The 15,607-nt window shown below is 40.2% G+C and overlaps 1 protein-coding gene across 1 annotated transcript in view; it reads left to right on the forward strand.

The window, feature by feature from the left end:
• Positions 1-2,138: 2,138 nt before the first annotated feature.
• CFAP221 (cilia and flagella associated protein 221) overlaps positions 2,139-15,607 on the forward strand; it is a gene marked incomplete at its 3' end in the record, with an annotated part of 114,787 nt that continues 101,318 nt past the window's right edge. The window contains exons 1-3 of the mRNA XM_081262200.1: positions 2,139-2,425; positions 3,850-4,035; positions 6,185-6,285. Coding sequence (XP_081118326.1) covers positions 3,897-4,035; positions 6,185-6,285 — 240 coding nt within the window. The 5' untranslated portion in view covers positions 2,139-2,425; positions 3,850-3,896. The remainder of the gene's footprint in view (positions 2,426-3,849; positions 4,036-6,184; positions 6,286-15,607) is intronic.

Raw genomic sequence — 15,607 nt, forward strand, 5'->3', positions numbered from 1 at the left:
AGCTATACTTGAAGAGAAACCTTAAGTTACATGATTCTCAAACTTTCATGCACCTAAGAATTGCCTGGGGGAATCTTATTAAAATGCAGTTTCTGAATCAGTGGGTCTGGGAGAGCTGGAAAGTCTGCTTTCCTAACAAGCTCCTGTGCCACAGTGTACACTTTTAGTGGTGAGTGTTCAGAAATGTCAGAGATTTTCAGTTGCAAGGAAGAGATAATGAAATACAGGTACAAACAACCATAGGTGAAATGATGTCATCCAAGCCCATGATCTTCCTCCTATCTTCTTGCTCTTTTGTCCTTGTCACCACTTTCACCCTCATGCTAATGCATCTCATAGCCTTTGATGGCTGCTGAAGTTCCATGAATTATTTCCAGACACTACAAAGTCCAGAAAGATACTGTATCTGTGTGTGTCTTCTTTGCAGGGAGAAAGCCTTCCCCAGAGGTCTACCAGAAGTCTCTCAGAAGACTGCCTAATGTCTTTGTAGCCAGAATTGGGTTACATACTCAACCCTAAATCAATCATGGGCAAGGAGAGCAAGAGGATTGAAAATTCCACATTGATCTAGATTAATCTACAGCTAGAACTGGCAAACAAGGGAGAAAACCTGAACAAAGCTGGGGTTCTGCTAGAAAGTAGCAGAAGGCAACAAATGGTATCCTCATAGTGTGATATATAATTTGGTTAATTGCTTATATAGAGACCTATGTATAATCGATACAAAATAAGGATTTTTTCTCAAAAAAAGTTAAGTACAAATTTCAAAATGCTACCCAACACCCATTAAAATGCAGATGGAAACAAACATGATCTTGATTTGAGCTAGTGTGAAAAGGTCTGGAACAATGGCAAACATGTACCTGTTCTCTTGAAATCTACAACTTTGTTGGGATAACAAAACAGAAATAACTAAAGCAACCTATTAGATAAACAAATGAAATTTTTCACTTCATTGGCCAACTGTTACTGAGGAATTGCTAAGGACAAAGAACTGTGTTGAGGGATTTGGGAGATGAAAGTAGAGTGCCATCCCACTAAGATCCTGCAGTTTAAGATACATATGCAAATAATAATGGGCACAGCCTATAACAATATAAGCACTGGTAAGATGGTGGAAGGAGTGTTGAGAAGGAAGGTAGAGGGAGAATCGTATCTAGTGGTACCCATGAGAGATGGGGAGGTTTTTCATAAGCAGTAATGGTTGTGCTAAGGGAGGAGTTAGAGAATGAAAAGATGGAAGAGAAGAACATTCCCAGTTGGGAGGGAATATACATGTAGCATAAATAACCATGAAGGAAAGCGGTCAGTCCTATTGCATGCTCATTATAATCTCTTAACAGCATAAAGCCATAAATAATATCAAGTAAATACCAAGTCATACATGGAAAGAGCAAGACAAAACAGCTCATGAGAAGGGAGAAGGCTGAGCTATCTGTGTAAGGAAAATGTCCATGGATGACCAGGGTGGAAAGGACAGGGCAGATGGGCAGGAGGCAAGACAGGTTTCAGGCTTAAAACTCCTAAATATCAGTTTCAAGGACAGAAACAGTGTCTACCATGAAGAAATCACAAAAAACAAGGAGATGGAGGGGGAATATATCAATTAAAAGACACCTAAAAGAGACCTAAAAGACCTATCAATCAATCCCAATGTGTGGATTTTACTGTATTTGAATTCCTATTCTAACTAGCACATGTTAGGAAAAATAATTATGACATTTATAGGCAATAGAATGCAGTATTAGGGATTTGAAGATTAAGAAATCATTGCAATTTTAAGGTTCTGCTATTGTGGTATTTTTGTTGTTGTTTTAAGAATCCTTATCTTTTAAATGCACATCCTGAAATATCTGTGATGATGAAATGATTTCTAAAATTTCAAAGGTACTGATAAAATAAGGTTGGCCATGATTTGATCGTGGCTGCAGTCGGGTGCTGAGGTTCATTATACTATTCTGCCCTGCCGCTGTCTATGTGTGAAATTTATCATAATAGAAAATATAAATCAAACTGCAAAAAAGTAGGGCAGCAGGGATCAAGGCCAGTGGGGAAGCTCCGCCCACTGAGCTGGAGGCCCCGCCCCCGCCCGTCCTCCGCTGCAGCAATCCGCTCTTGCAGGTTTCCAGTTTCTGGTGTCTCCCGACTTTCTCATTCCTCGTCGAGAATCCATGAGCTCTCCCCTTTCCAAATCATAAATCTCACTCCAGATTCTGCCCCGAGCCCGGTGGACGGCTCCGCACCCCGAGAAGTTCCCCGTGGCCTCCGGCCCTCGAGCCGCGGCCGCCCGGCTCCCCCACGTCCCGGCGGAGTTTGGTCGAGTCCGCCGCCCCGCCCCGCCCCGGGGAGCGCGTCCGCGTCGTCCTGGCAACACTGCGAGCAGGTGCGGGCGCCGGCCGAATCCCGCCCGGGAACCACCTCTTAGGTGAGTGGCCTCGGACCTGAGGCTGTGAGTGACCCAGGGTCCACCGAGCTGCGAAGGAGGCCTGAGTCCCGGGCAGGTGTCCAGCCCTGTCCATCGGCCAGGGTTGTAGGAGAGGTCGGGACCCGAGGGCTGAATGAGGATGGGTGGCGCGTGGGGGCGGAGGGATGGAGTGAAAGGTCCCTGAGCGAGGAAGTGCTTGGCCTGACTGCTGGAGGAGGAGATAAGGCCGTGGGGGTGGACCCTAGAGACGAGCTCCAGGCTCCATGCGGTGGGCAAGCTGACAAGAAAACTCCTGGACCTGCCTGAGGTAGAGGTGGTGCTGTGCCCCGAGCAGCCTCCCGCGATCATGCTAGGGAAAGGGAGTGCAATGGGAGGTGAAAGCAGAAACTTGTATGGGAAAGTGGTTATTAAGCACGTCCTTCAGAATATGTACGTATTTTACTTGACACTCTAGACTCTAGACTCTGAAGTTATAGGCCTTCTGGGGTTGGGGGGAACCCACAAAGATACACACAGGATTTTACAGCAATTTCAAGGGCTTCACAAAGCAACCCCCTAACCCCAAGTTTAGAAGCTAAGTTGTGGAAGACAAAGTGCGATTTGTAAAGTGCTCTTACAAGACAATAAATTATTGGTTTTTTTTTCACTGATAAATTTATTATAATTTAAATTTAGTTTGGGTTAAAGAATTTGAGGAACATAAACATTACAAGGCAATAAAGTATTTATGCCAAATGAGCAATAGAGGCAGTAATTGCTTTAAAAAAATGTTAAAGGGTTTTGGGGTCAACGTGGATTTCATGAAGAAAGTAGAATTTCAAATGAGCATGTTAAGGGAAGGCAAGGCTGACAAAATGTGCAACCTAAACTGAGACCCACAGAGGAATATCCCCAGGTCTCTACACCTGGCAGATTATAGCCTTCACCATCTCCTCATTGCCCCCTGTTAGCAGAGGGACCCAGAAAGGTGACTCATAAATGCCACACCTGCAAATAGATAATCCAAATGTTGAAGAAATTCATGGTCACATGCCTCTGAGAAGCTGATTTGGTGAAATTTCAGAAACAAGAAAATTATTTAACTATCAGACGTTTTCCAGGTTTATTTGACTATGAAGGCCTTTACTTTTCCCTTCACGTATCTAAGAAGCATCTCAGGAGAACATTTTGGGAAAAAGCTCTTGAGGTTCACAGAAGGGTTTGGAACCAGGGCACTATTATTGGGTTATGATGGGTGATGTTCTTAATGGAACATTAATGGGACAGCTCGTGTGGGAATGGAGTGGTCAGCGTACACTAGAGACAAGGAGGGCCTGAACCACAGTAAACCATGCAATGATAAGAGGTACAATTGTCAAGAACTGAGGGGAAAAAATGTGCCTGGTTTCTCAAGGATGATTATACTCATGCTGTTTTCTCCTCAGGAAATGACTTTTGGCTCTAGAAGGAAGAATCCATTTCTCACCAAAAAATGGCAGTGGTGAAAGCCCCCAGACAAGAGCAGAAGAATGCAGAAGAACCCTTTAACAACATATCACCCCTGCTTCTGAAGAGCCTAGTGGAGGAGCCCAAGAAAAGAGCAGAAGTACCCAATCACCTACTTGAATCAAGTAAGCAGTTAGAATACAGATTTGCTTTCCAACTCACACCTTCTCAGGGGAGTCAAAGTCCAGACAGCATAATGGAATTATTGGTGAGGATTTACCTGTATTGTTTTATAGGCTCAGAATAGTTTTTACTATAAGAACAGTAGTTCTATTCAGATCTAGCTGTTTCACCAGTAGATTTTTGGGATATCAATCAGTCACCAACTTCTGTTATTTCCACGTCCTCTAATGTCTCTGCTGCCTGTCCTGGCTGCCTGTTTGTCACCCTCAGCAGTCTCAGGACTATTACAGCACTTTCCTCCTGGCCACACTCTCCTCCTATCACTTTCTGTTTTAGAATCCTGGCTGACTCTTGTCTCTATCCTGTTTGAACATTTTCCACAGTTCCCCCTGCACACAGAATAAAGTCACAATATCTTCGCTTGGCACTTGGCCCCCTTTACTGTCTGATCTGAACTTGACCACCCACTGCCATTTCCCTGCTGGGCCCAAGCTCCAGTTCCTACCTGGCTATCCCACTTCTTCAGAGGAGGGGCATTTTTTACCTTCTTGTCTCTTCTCACGCACAGTCTGGAAAGCCTAAAAAAAAAAATCCTATAGTTGTTATAAAAAAGGGTAATCATTTTACCTGCATTATTTTCATTTAATCTACACACAACAACCTCATGGGTACATTCGATTTCCATTTTACTGTTGGAGAAACTGAGACTCAGAGATCCCATGATTTCCTAAACTGGCACAACCCATAAGCTGAGAGCTGGTAGAGCCCTGGGTCCAGCTCTCCACCATCATGCTTGGTTGCCCCCCACATCCTCCAACCCCTGTCTTAAATGTTAGTAATGTAATATTTTGGTTTCACTCTTTTGTCACTGTAGAATGAATGTGTCAATTGTAAATTGGTATACCTTCACCATTTCTGGGCATAAAAATCCTAGTTTCACATCTACTTTGTGGCCCTAAAACAAAAATCTTTCAGCATTAAAAATATATGTATTGAATATGGTAATTTGAATATTTGAGAAATGACCAAATAATAACCTGCAGAGATCACCAGTCCCCTGACACACCATTCTCACCCTGTTCCAGTCCTTCAATTTGGCCTCAACATTGACAACTCACCTGGTGAGAAGAAAACCAAAGTCTCACACACCCTCTTCAGATGTACCCAGAACCACAATGGGCAAAGGATGGGATGCCGGTGTCTGTGGCTCACAGGATTTGCATGTGGCCAAAGTAAAACAAAACAAAACAAAAAAAGGTTGTCTTTTGTGAGAAATAAGATGGTGCATGCATTCTGAGGGACGCAGGTGAGTGGTTGGAATTAGACCTGGGCTTGATTTTTGACTACCAGTCAGGGGTAAATTGCTTAATCTTGTTGAGTCTCAGCTTCCTCCTCTGCAAAGTGGAAATAATACTTCACAGGGTGGGAAGGAATGTTATAAGCAAATGTATGCAGTACACTGCCTGACACAAAGCACCCAGGCGTGGAAAGAATCATGCACTGGGGTCTCAGCCCCTTTTCCACATGCCTGCATCCCAGTATAAATAGAAAGTAAAGTTCTATAGAGCCGGATGTTTTTAGGAGCTCAGCTGTTTTAACTTTGTTCTCAAAACTTAAAGAGGAAAAAAGACCTTCACATTACAACAAAAGCAATTCAAGACTATTACCTGGAGCTTCAGGATTATTCAATGTCATGTTATAATGCTGTCCAGAGGAAATCAAGTAATAAAAGTTAAATACACAGTAATAAAATCAAATCCTTGGTGTTTGGATACTTTGAACTAGATATTCATCATTTAGTAAGTAATCTCAGTATTAACACAAAGACAGGGTACATAGGCTTTACCAGTTGGTGTTTTATGAGAAAGACATATTCAACATCTGTGAAGAGCAAATTATTTTACTAGGTAGTAAGTGCAATGTGAATTTGTTGTGACAGAAGCATCGCCCAAGTGATGCTTGAGTACAGAGAGGAGAAGCCATCCAGTTTCTTCAGAAAATATAATTAGTCTTGTTGATAGCTGAATCCAGTGTCTAAAACTTTCATGTGCTGAAAATGCCGTCAGTTAAAAAGAGCCCATGTTTAATAGGATCTTGTTTAACTTATTATTTCCTTTGAAGTCTCATAATATTCTTAACTTGTTTTTACAGAGGTTTATGCCAAGCTTCTAGATAATAAAATCATCCAGGCCAGACCCGGAATAGTGCATTTTGGAGGCTATCAAATAGAAAAACAGCACCAACAGATTCTGGTAGGTACTTTTTAAGAGGGATAATTAACCATAATAAATAGTAAAATGACATGAGTGTTCTGCACTCGTATTTCTCATTTACCTGAAGAGCAGCATAATTCACTGAAGTGTCTGGTCAGAAGTGTAGTTTCATGATGGAAAAATGTTAAAGTTGCATCAACTTCCACTCTGCCAAAGTCTCCTCCAGCGCTCTTTCCAAATGTATGTCCCTGCTCAGCCACTCTTAGGGCAGACACTGAGCTTCTTCTTTACAGTATTGCATTTAGTCCTCAGCTCTTGAAGGTTGTGTTATAGCTCTCATCATATAGATGAGGAAACTGAGATTGCAAAAGTTTAAATTATTTGTTCAAGCACAGAGCTACTGAGTGATGGGAGCAGGACTTGACTCCTAGGCTGCTTTCCTTCAAACCACTCTGGTTCCAGTTCCAGGAGAGGGGTCTGCCTTTCCCAGGAGGTCCCAGGATCCATTTAACCTTGTGCCTACCTAAGTCATTCTGGCCAGAGAAGATTTGTTGACATCTAGGAAGGCAGAGGCAGCTCCGCTGTATAGGTTCCACAAGATACAGAGACTGGACTGCAAAGTAGCCAGAGCCCACAGTGATGGACATTAACTAGAGAGCCACATGGAAGCTCAGTCTTTCTGGGTCCCCTTCACTGACCTGGATGTTGACCAGAGTGGGCTTTGTGTGACTCCAGAGTCCTACCTGTACTAACCAATGTGAAATGTATTTAAATCAGCATTCCAACCTCAGTGTCCTCACCACTATCCCCTAAAGTCACAATGGACATAACATCCCAGAACTGCTCCACACTGAGTCCTAGATCTGACCCAAAAAGGCCTCTGAGCTGTGATGGGGTGGGGGCAAATGTATGTTCTCTTCCTGTGGACCTTCTGAGACCCTGACTCTACATGTGATACTCTCCATCTGGCCCTGGCCCCAGCTACCACAGAACTTTACTTTTAGATGCAGTGTGTTCTTAGAAGTCACGCCATAAAGTAGATCATTTTAAAAAAGTGTTCGATTATTGTGTTAGATTGTTCAGAGTGAGGTTGAATCACTGGAGGAAATTGACAAATGGTAAAGCTGTCAGGAAGTAAAATTAGAGTTCTATCAGGCAGTTCCCAGTGAAAAGGGGAGAATGCAATTTCTGTGAATCCTTAATCAACGAAGTGGGGAGAGAGAGAACAGGTTTGGAAAGGAACCTGTTAGGGGACAAGTATTTCCTCTTAGGAAGAGGGCTAGGATTTAAATATGATTAGGAACTCCACCCAACAACCTCCAAGGAGACCTTTCTTAGAACATGGTATCAAAGACCAAAGTTGATTATTGATTTTGGGGACTACTTTTCCTTGTTGAAGTTTGCTATTCTAGGTTATTGTAGGGCAGTACTGAGATAATTATTATTCAGAATTACTGTTCAATGGGACTGGAATTACATACGAGGCCCTGGGTTTGATCCTCAGCACCACATATAAATAAATAAATAAATAAATAAATAAATAAATTTTAAAAAAGAATTATTGTTCATTAACTAAATCATGCCAAAAGCTAAGATAGGATGCTATTACTTGCTCCTTATTATTCTCTCTCTCTCTCTCTCTCTCTCTCTCTCTCTCTTTTTTTTTTTGGTTGCAGCACGGTGACAGCGGGGTACTGGGGTTGAACTCAGGGGCACTGAGCCACATCCCCAGCCCTATTTTGTATTGTATTTAGAGACAGAATCTCACTGAGTTGCTTAGTGCCTTGCTTTTGCTGAGGCTGGCTTTGAACTCATGATCCTCCTGCCTCGGCCTCCTGAGCCCCTGGGATTACAGGCATGCACCTCTGTGCCTAGCTACTATTATTTTTTTTATAGCTTCATTGAAATAAAATTCACATGCTGAAAATTTACCCATTTATAGTATATGTAAATGTATATGGGGTACAGACTCATATATATACCCATGTATATATATGAATCTGTACCTCATCCCTTTCTAAGACTGGATAATATTCCATTATTTGGATAGACCATATTTTGATTATCCATTCATCAGTGATGAGCATTCAGGTTGTTTCCACTCGAGGGGTTTTTGTGTACATGTTGTTGTGTGAAAGTTTCAGTTTTTATGAACATACACCTGTCAGTGGTATTGTTAGAATCTATGGTACATAAACTTTAGATAGCTTCCATAACAAATTACCACAATTTTAGGGTATGTAAAAATCGAAATTTATTCTCTCTCAGTTCTGGAAGCCGGAGTCCAACCTTAAGGTGTGGGGAAGATTGCACTCCCTCCCCAGCCTTAGGAGAGACTCTTTCAGGTTCTGGTAGCTCCAGATTTTCCTTGAATTGTGCCTACAATCCTCCAATCTCGGTCTCCATCCTCACATGGCTTTTTCCTCTGCCTCCCTGTGTCCTCTTCTTCTTGGAAAAAGTTACTTGTCATTGAATTTAGTGCCCACTCAGGTAATCCAGGGTGATCCTGTCTAAGATCCTTAACTTTACGTCTGTAAAGACCTTTTTTCCTATAATGTCACATTCACAGTCTCCAGGGATTATAATCTGGGTATATCTTTTTTAGGACACTATTCACCCATTTTATTTGCAATTTTCTCATGACTAATAATGTTGAGTGCCTCTTTATGAGCTTACAGGCCATTTGTACTTTCCTTAGAGACATACCTATTCAAATCTTTTGTCCATTTTATAATTGTTTATTTTTTATCATTGGGTTTTAAGAGTTCTTTATTCTAGATAAAAATTATTTATCAGATATTTGACTTGCAATTGTTTTATCCCATTCTATGGGTTGTTTTCTAACTCTCTTGATGATGTCCTTTGTAGCACAAGTTTTTAATTTGGATGAAGTCTAATCTATCTGATTTTTCTCTTGTTACTTCTGCTTTTGGTGTCACATCTAAGGACACATTGACAAATCCAAGGTCATAAGGCTTTATACCTGTTTTCCTCTAAGAGTTTTATAGGTTTAGCTCTTAAATTTAGGTATGTAGTTCACTCTAATTTTAGTGTATTGTGTGAGGTAGGGATTGAAATTCAATCTTTTTCATGTTCTAGTATTTTTTGTTAAAGAAAAAAAAAGACTACTTTCCCCCATTGAGTGGTCTTAACACTTTTGTTGAAAAATCAATTGACTATTGAAAATCACCTGCACTCTGTGTTCCACTCTGCCAATCTGTATGCTTATGATAATGGTGTTATAACACTTGATAACCAGAGTTCATAGTAAGTTTTGAAACCAGGAAGTGCCAGTGCTCCTGATCTTTTTAAAGATCGTTTTAAGTATTCTGAGTTCCCTGAAATCCGATATTAATGTTGGGACCACCTTGTCAATTTCTGGAGGAAAAAAAAAAGCATACCTCAGATTTTGATATGAGTCACATTGAATCAATTTGGGGAATATTGCAATCTTAACATTAAGTCACAATTCTTTTCTATGATAGATGTTTCATAACTTTTGTCAATAGCTTTAGGATATTTTCCACCTTTATGCATGAGGTAGAGCAGAAGGACTCACCTTCCATAACGTAGAATCACATAAGGGCCTGTTTGCTAAGATTCCCCTGATTTTAAGAAATACTGATATTCTCTACTGGATGACATTATTAGAGTTAATAATTACCTGTAATTTAAAAAGTTATTATACCAAAATATTAATAACACTACGATTATTTTGAGTAGTAGCATAGCATTTTAAAACTGCCTTTGTGTGTGTGCATGCATTTGCATGCTTAGAATAATGTCAATGATTCTAATAATGTCACTAGATTTAAAATTGTTTTGCCCTCTTCATCATTTGAACCATAATAATTATATACTTTACTATTTATTTCTCTGATCTTTTTTGTTTCTCTGATTGATTTTTTTTGTCTATTACTCTATCTCTGATGAAGTACATTATTTTGTTTTTAATAGAGTTGAAAATTTTCTTATGTTTAATTCCACACGTAGTTAAGAGCATCTATTATATGCTAAGCAAAGTGTTGAAGCATTATAAGGAAGGTTAAGGTGCACAAAATCAAGGTTTCCAAGTAGTTGAAGATATTAAGAAAATAACCAAACAACTTGAACATGATACTAGACAAGCAAGGTGGTATAGGAAGCAAAAAGAAAATCCTCTGTGGCTATAAGGCAGCACGTCACCCAATCAGGAGGGTTTAAAAGGCTTAGGAAGGAGATGCTGTGTGTGATAGCTAAGAAGCAAAATGGGAGTGGGGAGAAGACATTCAGGGCGTGGAGAAAGACATGGCAAGAAGCTTAGGGTGAGCTGTGGTATGGCATATTTGGAGGCCAGTATGCAATCTGGTTAACCTGGGTTGTAGGACTTGTGGAGGGAAGTAATGATGGAGAAGGTAGGGAGTGTGGATTCAGATGAAAATAGAAATAAAGAGCATGAATATAATTTTTATAGCAGGGGAGGATAAGTGTTTTTTAGCAGAAAAATGTTGCACTTGAGAAAATGGAAGTCCATTCCATGGACTATTAGAGATGGATGTGGTTCTCAATCTTTTCTTTCATTATTATCCTTAAGGAAACATTAATGAGAGAAATGAAATATTAAGGAATAAGATTTTGTCAGGTAGGGTTTAGCTTTGGAATGTCCCAAGCCACTGCAATATTTACTTCCTGAGAATCAAATCTTTTCTCCTCTTGTGGGTGATCTTACTCCCACTGAGCATGCCTGGGAACCCAGAGAGTATGATTTAATTGTTGAACAAGGTAATATCTCAACTCTGCTTCACTCTGCTGAACAGAGGCCGTGTCCTTCTTCTTTATTGCTACTTCCCCTATACCCACCACAGTGCCTAACACAGAAGGCAATAACACTTGTGAAGGAATGATATTGAACTCATTTTCTTGGAAGAGATTTATTACCTTCTAGGGGTGCTGGGTTCATTGTCTCTGCTCAGCAAAGAATTGAAGAACAGGACACAGAGATAGAAAAGCAGCAAGTTTGTTGCAAAAGCATCAGAAACAAACTTTTCCAAAGACAAGGGGCCCCAGAGCTGGGAATCCAGTGGGGGAGCTTTGGCCTGTTCTTTTTATGGGATTTCCTCCTTCGTTTATCTCCTCCCTGTCCGTGCGCTCCTCACTGTTATGGGTTGGTCCCCCTGTCATGTGTCTGTTTTAGTTTTTCTATTGGATCCCCTGCTTAGGAGCACAAGTATAGAAGTGTCAGTCTGATGTGGTCCCCGGCTTATCCACAAGCACTTTTGTCAGCCAGGAAGTTGACCTCCTTAGAAGACCCTCTCCACACTCCTTTGCTCTGGCCCCGCCCTCAACCTCCCCACTGGCCATCTCGCCTGGCTGCCTGAGCCCTGCTACATCTCCCTCAGATTGACTTGGCAAAGACTCACTAACTCCAAGCAAATTCAATGTAAAGTCTAAATAATCATACTATGTCTATCAGACATTAAAACAAACAGAAATAGATAATAGATACAAGTGCAAAATGATCTCATCATAATAACATTCTGGGAGATATTGGGACTGCCACCAGCAAAGTCAAGAGGAAGCCTAAGGCAATTACCTCAGGAATCTTGCCCAGCAAGAGGGAAAATCCAACTCTGCTTTCATCTTGGTTTTCTAAAGGAAACTATGCAAATTGCCCTAGAATAGAATGATTGAATGTGTGTTTAACACCACAATGAATTGTTTATTAATGTTTGATTTCCATGCAGACCTGGTTAAAGGATTTGAAACATTTTCACTTGCTTTCATATTAAAATGAGTGCTTCAGTTTACTTTGAAATTTGAAATAATGGTCCCCAGTTTACTTAAAACCATGATTTTTTTTTATTCCTTTTCCTCTCTGTGGAGAGATTTTTGCCTGGAAAATTATATTTATGAAGTAAATAATCCATCAATTTTCCTAGGAGACTACTAGTGTTTCTGTTGACAGCCACAAACAAAATTGTTAGCTTAAATAAATGAACCGTTCTTTCTAGAGTAATATTAGGTTTGAATTTCCTATTACACAGTCTTTAGAGACCCTCCAGCAGGATCTTGCTTCTCAAAATTAGGGCCATGAGGGCTGGGGATGTGGCTCAAGCGGTAGCGCGCTCGCCCGGCATGCGTGCGGCCCGGGTTCGATCCTCAGCACCACATACAAACAACGATGTTGTGTCTGCCGATAACTAAAAAATAAATATTAAAAAAATTCTCTCTCTCTCTTTCTTTCTCTCCCTCTCTCACTCTCTCTTTAAAAAAAAAAAAATTAGGGCCATGAATCCCAATGGCTTCCCCTCATTTTATGGGGATGGGAAGTATGGGAGCCACAGAAAAACACGGTCCTTTCTAGAGCATTAATTTTACTATCACAGTTTAGAGAAGTACAATACAAAGCAGCATGCATTTTAAGATAAAACACCTGAAGGAACTCACAGCGCTGCTTAAAATTGGCCCCAGATCCTCGGGATGAAGAATTAACCTTCTCTGAGAAGCTTTGCCACAGAGGATGTATCTATCAAATGACCCTAACTTGGAGACTGAGAGGTTGTGTTTGGAAACATACTACCAGAGGTACTTAGGGTTCTATATTATTTTATTTTTGAGAAAATCATCTAGTGTTTTCTTACTGCTATTTTTTGAACTTGCTTAATAATACAGATATCATCATCTCAGACTCCTAATGTCCCACCTTCATGTTCAAAGGGTTAGTGGGTGTATTTGGATTTGCTCTGCCACACTCAGGCTGGAGGAAGGGTCAGGCATTTTTATTTTTCTAATTCCAAACCTGGGCCATCTCTTGCCTGTCAGTGCTGGCTTATCAGCAGTCTCAGGGGCTCTGGTTCCTGTCCTCCTTTGGACCATTCAGGAATACTGGAGTAACTGAGCCAGCCCAGCAGCTCCAAGACAGATCTCTGTCTTTTACCTGTGATGTCACTTGTTGCAAATTGACCTAAGCTAGTAAGGTTACTTGTAATTGTTGGGTGAATATTAGTAGTGACACTGAGGGGAGGTGGGGCCATAGGTCACAGCAGCCTGGCTACCTGGTAGTCTGCTGCAGTGAAACAAGCACAGGTGCAGCATCCCTAATCTGAAGATCCAAAATCTGAAATGCTCTACAGTGTGAGACTTTCTGAGCACTGACGTGACACCACAGACGGAAAATTCTACACCGTGAAACTTTGCTTCCTGCATAAAATTATTTAAAATATTGTATAAAATTCAAACAGTAATCAATGCTGGAGAGAGTATGGAGAAAAAGGAACATTTTTACACTTTTGGTGTTGTAAATTAGTACAATGACTACGAAAATCTATATGGAGATTCCTTAAAAGTCTAGGCATGGAACCACCATATGACCCAGCTATGCCACTCCTCCATATTTATTCTAAAGAATTAAAGTCATCTTATAACAGTGGTATATGTATGCCTGTGTTTATAGCAGCACAATTCATGGTAGCCAAACTATAGGTGTCCATCAGTGGATGAATGGATAAAAAAAATATGGTATATACACACAAGTTTTATTCAGCCATGAAAAAGAATGAAATTATGGCATTTGCAGGACAGTGGATGGAACTTGAGAATGTTGTGTTAAATGAAATATGCCAAACTCAAATGTCATATGTTTCCTCTTGTATGTGGAAGAGAAGGGGGGATAAAAAGGTGTAGGGAGATCTCATTAAAATTGAAGAAAGGTCAGTAGAGTACAGGAAGGGAACCAGAGTATAGGAGAGGAAAATGGGAAATATTGGGGAATTATATTGGCCAAATTATATTACTATTTTGTGCACATATAAATATGGCACAACAAATCCCACCATTATATACAACTATAATGCACCAATAAACAACTGGAAAAAAAAGAACTTGAAAAAAAGTTCCATACTCTTTTCTCTTTCTCTCAAATCCTGATAATATGACAGATGAAAAATAGTATCTCATTGTTCTAATTTGTATTTCTCTAACTTTTCATCTCCCCTATAAATGGCACCAAATTATTGTTGTTTGCTTTCAATTGTTTGCTCTAACTTTTCATCTCCCCTATAAATGGCACCAAATTATTGTTGTTTGCTTTCAATTGTTTGCTTATAAAAGTAGATCTATATAATAGATATATTTTTTATATATTTATATGATAGATCTAGCTAATCGATGCAGTACTACTATTGAGCGCCTGAACTGTGTTTTGTTAGAATTGATATGCTCTAGAGGCTGGGGTTGTGGCTCAGTGGTAGAGTGCTTGCCTCACATGTAGAAAGCACTGGGTTCAATCCTCAGCACCACATAAAAAAAAATAAAATAAAGCTATTGTGTCTGTCTACAACTAAAAATATATTTTTTAAAAAAGAATTGATATGCTGTAAGTATTAAATAGTCACTGGGCTTTAAAAACTTAGTACAAACTAAAGAATATAAAATATTAATAATTTTACATCGATTATATGCTGAAATGGTAATAATAAGGAGGTATTGAGTTGTTAAATGTTATTAAAATAAAGTGTTATTAAAATTAAAAAACATGAGGGCTGGAGATGTGGCTCAGCAGTAGAGTGCTTGCCTGGCACATGTGAGACCCTGGGTTCTATCCTCAGCACCACATAAAAATAAATAAGTGAAATAAAGGTACTGGGTCCAAATACAACTGAAAAATAAATCTTAAAAAAAGTTTAAAAACATGTACTGTACAAAATTATCTTTGGGCTATGTGTATAAGGTATACATGAGACATAAATGAATTTTGGGTTTAGATATAAGCTCCGTTTCCCGGATACCTTATTATGTACATGCTTATGTTCCAAGATTCAAAAGAATCTGAAATCTAAAATACTTTTAGTCCCAAGCATTTTGGATAAGGGACACTCAACCTGTAGGAGAAGAAATTCTGCCGTCGTGTGCGTCGTGTGTGTAAACACTTACTAACAAACAGGCCTGAAAGATCATGGTACTTCTAATCTCAGGAAGTCCCAGCTGTAGCTCCTGGCAGGCAGCTTTGCTGACAGTGGATACTGCAACTGGCTGACAGAATTTTTTGGGGTTGTTTTTTGTTTTCCCCCCACAGGCAAGTGCTCCACCACTGAGCTACAACCCCAGCCCCTCAGGGTCTTTCTTTGTTTTTGCTTTTGTTTCTTTGTTTGTTTTGCAAAATGCAAAATACAGGACTAAGGGAGTCCTAGGCCTTCAGATGTCCTTCTAAAGGGTATCTGGCTTCTGGGCTCTCCAGATTCTTACATTCCTTTTGTTGGAGAGTGGAAATGCCAGGATAATATTTCCAGTTAATCTGCATGTTCTCAGCATCCCTCTGCTAATGCAGAAGCCCCTCCAGCACGCACTTTGGTGAGCATCACTGAAGCTCTGTAGTCACTGCATC

The sequence above is a fragment of the Spermophilus citellus genome, assembly GCF_964194105.1.
Source record: "Spermophilus citellus genome assembly, chromosome: 11".
Classification (NCBI taxonomy): domain Eukaryota; kingdom Metazoa; phylum Chordata; class Mammalia; order Rodentia; family Sciuridae; genus Spermophilus; species Spermophilus citellus.